The following is an 8,109-nucleotide window of genomic DNA, read 5'->3' on the forward strand; positions in this document are numbered from 1 at the left end:
GTCTCACCCACTTGCCCTGCTTGCTCTGAGATTTAGAAGATACAAAGCATATGCTCTTTCGATGCAGTAAAGCAAAAGAGGTTTGGAAAAAGTTGGGGTTGGATGACATTATTGATAAAGCTTGCGAAGTTGACCCTGCTGAGGCAGTGTTGGAATATCTACTACTTCTTCCAGACCAAGAATTGTGGTTAATGGGCTACAATAATGTGCGTGAGATAATTGTTGTCTCAGCATGGTATCTATGGTGGGAAAGACGAAAATTGATGCACAAGGAGAAAACACAAAATGCAATTCAGATTTCGGTGGGGGTTTTAGCCCTTACCACAAACTTCGTAAATGCTTTATCCCCCAAGGCATCTATAAAAAGGGGGGTGGTTGTGTCCCCCCAGAGGTTTTATCAAACTTAACGTTGATACTTCTTTTGACCACGACCTGCTTAGGGGCACGATGGGGGCGGTCCTGAGAGACGACAGAGGCAGATTCATTGCGGGAGGAAATGAGAAAATTGACTATTGCGCGGATATGTTGATGGCGGAAGCCTTAGCTCTTAAATTTGGTCTATCACTGACGCAAAGGGCGGGATGTAATCGCCTTATTATTAACTCGAATAACCTGGAGGTGATTGAAACTATGCAGGATGGAGGACAAATCGGCGAGCGCGGCGGCGGCAATTTTCGACGATTGTTTTCATTACGCCTGTGATTTCGTTACTAATAAAAAAAATAAAGTAGCTCATGAGTTTGCTAGACTAGCTAGATTTTCTTTGACTTATAATTGGTTTGAGGAACCCTTAAATGAAGCCTCTTAGTCATGCAATAGCAACCAAATTGATAAGATGACTGGTGGTCCGATAAGTTCAGAGGTTAGACGCCCGCACCGACAGAGTTTTATACTCCCTCCGTCCGAAAATACTTGTCATTCAAATGAATGTATCTAGATGTATTTTAATTCTAGATGCATTCATTTTCATTTATGCAACAAGTAATTCCGGATGGAGGGAGTATAATAATGTGGCCTCTTTTTCAGAAAATACAACGCGGACCAAAAGAGTTTTCTACAATAATGTGTCCTCTTTTTCAGAAACACAGTACAGGAACGGATCTACGTATCATAATCCTACGAATCATCAAATACATCTATGAGCACACCTTAGAGGACACCTCGCTATCGACAAAAACGTCACCTCCCATTTAAAAAATACTCCGCTTTTGTAAGATACCAAAGATTCAAACATGAGGTTTAGGCCACCTCCCATTTAAAAAATACTTCGCTTTTGTAAGATACCAAAGATTCAAACATGAGGTTTAGGCCGCGTTCAGCAGTCCTCGCGGAGCGGAGCACGCGGAGCGGGGTTTAACCAACTCCGCAAATTATGGCGTTAATTAAACTGGATTGACGCTCCGCTCCGGCACAGAGCCGAGGGAATCCGAACGCGGCCTTAAGATTTGATCCCTAGCAAACTCGAGATACCATTACCCTCCTAACCATCTCTCATAATAATAATAATATGGCTCTGACGACTAAATAAGAACACTGCATATCAACAAGCCACCTAGCAATGCTGCAGCAACATCAATCAGGGTTGGAATCATTTGGGTTAAACGAAAGAATGTTAACAACAATTATTTTATTACATCGAAACTAGACAAGCGGTTGTTTCTCGACATTCGACACTTGTTGTTGCCTGCAGCAGGTCGAAATCCTCAAACCTTCCCACTCATCATTCCTGTTAGATAAGAGGATATCACTGAGTATCTGCTCCTATAACGAACGACACCTGGCAAATCCGCGACATATCTCAGACCACCAAATATAACCTAAGACGCGGTTCTGCCTTTCTTTGACTTGTTCTTGTTTTCTTGTGTCCTCTTTTTCCTCTCTCCTGGCGTAGTCCAGGCGTAATCAGCAGGGATGACAAAGGGGTCTTGGATGTCCTCCACACGGTTGCTTGGACCTTGTGCTGTCGAGAAGTTCTGGCGGTAAGGAGCCTTGATCCACTGAACCCAGGAGCTTGAAGACGTCGGGGCTCCTGGGCTCTTGCAATTGTCAGGGCTGGAAGGAGGTGTGCTGAACTCTTCTAATGGCTGTAGCTCTTCAAACTTTGTGAATGTCACAAGAACCCTGATTGTGGGTACAACTGGAATGGCAACCTAAGACAAATAACGTGTTATTGAATTGCTTCAACAGTGGTAATTCAACAAAGAGCAAACATTAAAAATTAAGTATATAAAGAATGTTATCGAGGTTCACATGTAACACGGCCGATGATGGCCCAGAAAGTCCCAGGTTATGCATACGATCTGAAATGATCCAGAGCCAACATAGGATTCTTCACATGAGGCTGGAGTGGATGGAAATTTTCCTATGAAAAGTAGTACAAATGAATCCTAAGGAAAAATTCCTATGTATTGTAATCCTACTAATAATCAAACAACCGCCGCAGGAAAAAATTCCTGAGGATTAGAATCCACCAAAATTCCTTTAGGAATCCATTGAATCAAAGAGGCCCTCAGTTTGTGGCGATCAGAGGAACATATACAGAGATTAAGGATTGGATTAAGAGTCAAACATATTTCTATAATAAGCATTAAATCACAAGGAAAAAAGAATGCAACATTGGAATGTGTTTTTATGGATAACATCAAAGCATAAAGTTCTGCGCTGTTGTTAATTCAAAGTTTCAAACCGCTAAAGGATAAAACATTATCAGTTACGTGATCAACATATTCAAAAAGGACTTCAAAATGAAACACAGACAAATAGAGCTAACAAAATGAAGGTGTGTGGTTTTCTTTTTCATGCCCAAAAACATCTTAACTAAACATGCAGATTATTGCAGTCCGCATTTATCAGGAAAGGAAACAGACATCCACAAATTTGATCCTTAGACTTCTACTCCCTCTGTAAAGGAAAGTAGTGATCTAAACGCTCTTATATTTCTTTACGAAGGGAATACATGGCAAACTACAGGTTGTGTAGCATATTATCAAGAAATAAAAAAGAGAAGCGGTTGATAGAATATGTTATACAGCATAGATGCACTGAAGTCTAGAATCACGAGCTACTAGCAAACCAAGAAACAAATAAATCTGCAATTTATTAACATACAGCCTATTTGAATTGTTATGCATCTCACGTTCGGCCAGAAAAAGTTATGCCTCATGTCGTTGTTATTTTTTTCACAATACAGGACAGAAGAGGAAAACAAATAGAAGATTTTTTTTATCAAAACTCATGCATAAAGCATCTCTTAGTATAAATTAAAGAGTTAGACAGATAGATATCATATATGGGGTGGCACTTATTCAAATAATAGTTCAAAAAGGGCCTTGGCTCTAAGCAATAGCAAAACACCTAGCACTTAATTGCACTTGATGTGTGCATAATTGCACTTAAGCATGCGCTTTGCTCAGAAAAGCGCGACGCGATGGCAAAACACACATTTAATGCCTAGCGCTTTTTTAAACTTTGATACAAATACCAAATAATCACCTTTGTAGTAAAACTGCCAACAAGGACTAAATTTTATTTTCAAGTACCCACATGAATCTACAGAGTGGTGTCTTGTGTGTGCCTAACCAATGATAAGGATACATAGGTTGGTATGAACCGGATCCCTACCAGAGCGTGGTCTCAGGTTGTAGGGGTGGAAGGAGGGATGGCGTGGAGGAAGGCGTGGTCGCCGGCGCTGGGGCGCCGTCGTTGCTTGCGCGCGCGCGCGCGAGAGAGAGAGAGAGAGAGAGCAGGGCGGCGGCTAGGGTTAGGTCTCCCGGCTCCCTAAGGAAGCCGAGCAAGTATGATTGCTTCTTGCTTGATTAGATTGATACATCTCCTCTCCTTAAAGGTTTACTTGACTCCCAAGCAAGCGACCCTTATCTCTAATTAACCCTAAAGACTAACTGGCTATACCGCCAGCCCAGGCCCATTAGGCCATTACGTACTCTAACACTACACCCCACCTGGACATGCAGCTTGTCCTCGAGCTGCAACCTAACCAACTGATAACCAAGACTCGACGCAACACAAACCTAACACCTAAAAACAAGCCTTTTACATCTCGGCTTGTTTTATTACTCTCAACCTGAAATGGACTGGGACGCTTTATTTTGGACCCCTGAACATAAAGTGGACACCATCCGCACGTCGGGTGTGCACGTGTACAGCCACCTGGATCCCATGGACACCATCTGGACAAAAGGAGTGCATGTGTATGGTCACCTGGAAGTGGTCGCAAGAGCGACCAGCAGAGGCGCCCTCGCGGCGGCCGACGGCGGAATGCAGTGGTGCTACGCGATGCGCTCCTGTCGGTGACACCATGCCTTCTCCCCGCCGGACGGCTGTTGGTCTGCACTGCACAGAGAAGAGTGGAGGGCTTTCAATGGAGAATGACGAGGAGGAGTGCGCCTCCCCAACCGCCGATGTCGCAGACGTTGAGGTCGCTGCCCGCGGGGAAAACAGCAAGCCCGCCACCCGTGGGGGAAACCGCATGCCCAAGATCCCCGACGCAGCGGACGAGATCGAGGTCCTTTGCGCAGCGAAGCGCAACTTGGAGGAGCTGCAACTGCAGACCACGCATCTCCCGCACACGCCGACGCGCTAGGAGGACGGCGCAGCAGCCTGCAGCCTCGCCGCCGCCGACAAGTGACGGGTAGCGATCCAAGTCGGAAGGGGTGACGGCGACGGCGGGAACTTGATCTGCTGGATGGGGATGCCCTGGGACAGTGGCGACGCTGATGGGAACGAGGTCGTCGCAGTCCCATCGTAGGGCATCCCATACTGGTACGAGATGACCAGCGCCGTGGTCGCGGCCGAGGGCGGCGGGGGTAGCCGTTGTTGGTGTGGCGGTGGAGGAGGTGGCTGCTGGGGATGCGGCTGGGGCGCATAGGGCCCAACAAGGAAGGTCCTGATGCCCGCCACGGCCTGCCGTAATTCCAGGATTGCGGCTGTCATCTGCTCCGGGGTGAGGACGAGGGCGGACGGCGCAGAGGCAGAGGGTGCAATCGCCCCTGAGGACGCCAACACACCCACTGTCGGCACCCCTGCTGTGTGGGGCAGCAGCGCCGACGAAGACGCTGGTGGCGACGGGTAGGTGTGCGGCGGCGGCGGGTGGGAAGAACTCGATGGAGGGCTGGACATGATTGAACCCGGGAAAGCTGATACCAAATTGGTATGAACCGGATCCCTACCAGGGCGTGGTCTCAGGTTGTAGGGGTGGAAGGAGGGATGGCGTGGAGGAAGGCGTGGTCCCCGGCGTTGGGGCGCCGTCGTTGCTTGCACGCGCGGGAGAGAGAGAGAGCAGGGCGGCGGCTAGGGTTAGGTCTCCCGGCTCCCTAAGGAAGCCGAGCAAATATGATTTCTTCTTGCTTGATTAGATTGATGATACATCTCCTCTCCTTATATAGAGAGGTTTACTTGACTCCCAAGCAAGCGACCCTTATCTTTAATTAACCCTAAGACTAACGGGCTATACCGTCAACCCAAGCCCATTAGGCCATTACGTACTCTAATATAGGTGTACAGATATGTTAACTACGGTTATGATTCTCTAATAGTTTTGTAACGTATGGGTGTCTTCGACTATGCAATTGGCAATGGAATTATATGATGATAAAATTTCTCTTAAGCGCCAAAAGTGGCATGGCATGAAGTGTACATTTTGACAAATAATTAAATAAACAGTACTATCAAACTCTCAAACAACCCACTGGATTAGTGTAGCTCCAGCAACCAAGAATAAACATTACATTTGCTAACTTTGCAGTGAAGACATTGCATCATGAAACATTTGATTTTAGGCTCTTACCTTGACTGGAAACGTTCCTGGAGGCAGTTTTGTGGTGAGCAGATCCCTCAAACGACGGATTGCCTTCACCTTGTTTGCAAGAATATCAAGTAGTGGCAAGAGCTCCTCAGTCCTCAGAGGGAAATTAGGGGACAACCAAAGGACAGGCCTTAGACCTTTCTTATACTCGCTTTCTTTGCTACTTTCTTTGCGTCTATGTCCATTCTCAGAAGTTGCAAGTTTACGACAGTCCTTTTCCTTGCCATTTCCGTTCTCATCCCTTCTCATTATATCCACTGAGTGTCTTCCTGGTTTAGTTTGTACATTTGATGGAGATCCAAGGCGGAGGTCGTTAACCTTCTCATCTACAAAGAGCGAACTTTTTGGAGGTGCCATCTTCTTTGTCATCTCTAGTTTACTAATGCCAGTTTGACCCCTCTTTCCCCAATTACTAAACCAACCTTTCTTATCATGTTTACTCTCCCCATTTCCAGAGATGCTCAAATCCTCAATTGGTATTTCCCTCTCCCTTGGCTCAAAGCAACTATGCCTAGGACCTACAAAGGTGTCGGACTGGCTGTCACCAACAGCATCTGAAGAATCCATCTTAAGCGCAGATTCCAGCTGCCTCTTTTCCTCGTCAGTCAGTACATCATCGAAACCCTCACTCTCGGTATCATTCTCATTGCAAGCTGAAAAGAATTCCTCATCCGTCATCGCACCAGGAACCCTCCTTGACTTAACACTCACCATAACATGGTGCATGTCATACACCTTAGCCTTCCACAAGCCAACAGCCTCTGTCCTCTCCTGCCGCCGCCATGTGACCTGTGGAAGCAGCACTGCTTGAGTGACGTCTATCCCTGGACGGAAGATATTCGTCTGTGACATTGCGGTGACCTCCTGCTGGACCTCTGCCTCCGAGGCTGGCGCGCCAGCACCTTCAAGCGCGTTCATCACCTCCTTATCTTTGTGGTTAATCATGCACAAGGACCCTGGTGGCACCTTGCCGTCCTGCGAGCCCTCCCCAAGAAACAGAATAGTCTGGTCAGAGCGCTGGATCTTGAAGCCATCGAAGCCCGCAAGCGTCATGTCCGCACGGAGGTTGGCCCCGCGCTTCCAGACCCTGTAGGTATCCGAGGGCGCGATGCGGGAGATGAAGGGAATGACGGAGCTCTCGAAGTGGAACGTGATTTCCATGTAGAAGTCGCGCATCCGGCGCATGGCGGCGACAACGCGGGGCAGGCGGCGGCACCATTTGGCCCAGGCGAGAGGCTGGTAGTGGCGCACGATGACGCGTGCGAGCGCCTCCTCACGCGCGCAGATAGCCTCCTGGAGCGCGCTCCAGCCATGCTCGTTCTGCAGGCTCCAGTCGGCCCCCGCCGCCATGAGCATCTCAGCTGCCGCGGCGTCGCCGAAGCGGACGGCGAGGTGGAGCGGGGTCTCACGCCCAGGGACGTCACGCCGGTCGAGGATGGCCGAGACAGCCTCCGCTCGCGCCTCCTCGGCGATGGAGTCCGCCTCCGTCCGGATCTCCTCGGGCTTCCGAGCCTGCGGGAGCGCGTCCAGCACGCGGCGAAGGGCAGCGTGGTCCTGCATCGCCACGGCGTGGTGCGCTGGGCTCTGCGCATACCTCGCCGCGTCAACGCCAGCCATCGCGCCGCGACCACCGGCGCAACTCCTGCGAATCCGGGACCGAGCCTCGCCTCTCCGTAGCCCTATCGCCCTGATCTGTAACGCCAGGCAAAGAATTGAGTGCAGCGGAAGGGGCAAGAAGCAAGCAAGAATCGATGGAAGGATCCCTTGCTTGCGCACCAGTTGCCCTCCAATCCCAATCTTGGGGTTCTCTTCTCCTTGCCTATCTATCGGGCTCTCTCTGCTCTCTTGTGTTTACTCCTCCTCGTGCTTCTCTCTCTAGACTCAGCCTAGGACCGAGGGAAAGTATTGACATCTAGAGAGAGGGGGTTGGGCTTGGGGGTGGGAGGGGGGTGGGGCAGAGGTGTGAGATTGAAAGGTCAGGACGAGGGAGGGGGGCGACGAACATTGGGAAACTCTCCCTGTCGTACATTTGATCGTAGCAAATCGTCGGACAGGCCGTCTATAGCCGGTACTAGACTTACAACTAAGCTCAACCTCCGCATGCACTACAAAGCAAGATCGAATTAATCCGGTAGACGTGATTAAATGAGCATCAAAGAAGCAGAATAAGAGGGAATCAAGATGGGTTTTATATATACAGACGTGAGAACAAATATATGAGAAACGAAAATAAACATGACCGATTTTGGGAAGAAAAGAAAGCATCCCTGAGAAAAACATGTGTGGGG

At 48.7% G+C, this 8,109-nt stretch overlaps 1 protein-coding gene across 1 annotated transcript; it reads right to left on the bottom strand.

The window, feature by feature from the left end:
* Positions 1-1,562: 1,562 nt before the first annotated feature.
* Positions 1,563-7,782, bottom strand: LOC123173438 (ankyrin repeat domain-containing protein 13C-B). The gene is made up of 3 exons (XM_044589915.1): positions 7,598-7,782; positions 5,804-7,513; positions 1,563-2,150 (listed from the first exon to the last, which is right to left on the bottom strand). The coding sequence occupies exons 2-3, from the start codon at positions 7,436-7,438 to the stop codon at positions 1,818-1,820; spliced, it is 1,968 nt and encodes a 655-aa protein (XP_044445850.1). The 5' UTR covers positions 7,439-7,513; positions 7,598-7,782; the 3' UTR covers positions 1,563-1,817.
* Between the last annotated feature and the right edge of the window lie 327 nt (positions 7,783-8,109).

The sequence above is a fragment of the Triticum aestivum genome, unplaced genomic scaffold (genome assembly GCF_018294505.1).
Source record: "Triticum aestivum cultivar Chinese Spring unplaced genomic scaffold, IWGSC CS RefSeq v2.1 scaffold68103, whole genome shotgun sequence".
NCBI lineage: Eukaryota > Viridiplantae > Streptophyta > Magnoliopsida > Poales > Poaceae > Triticum > Triticum aestivum.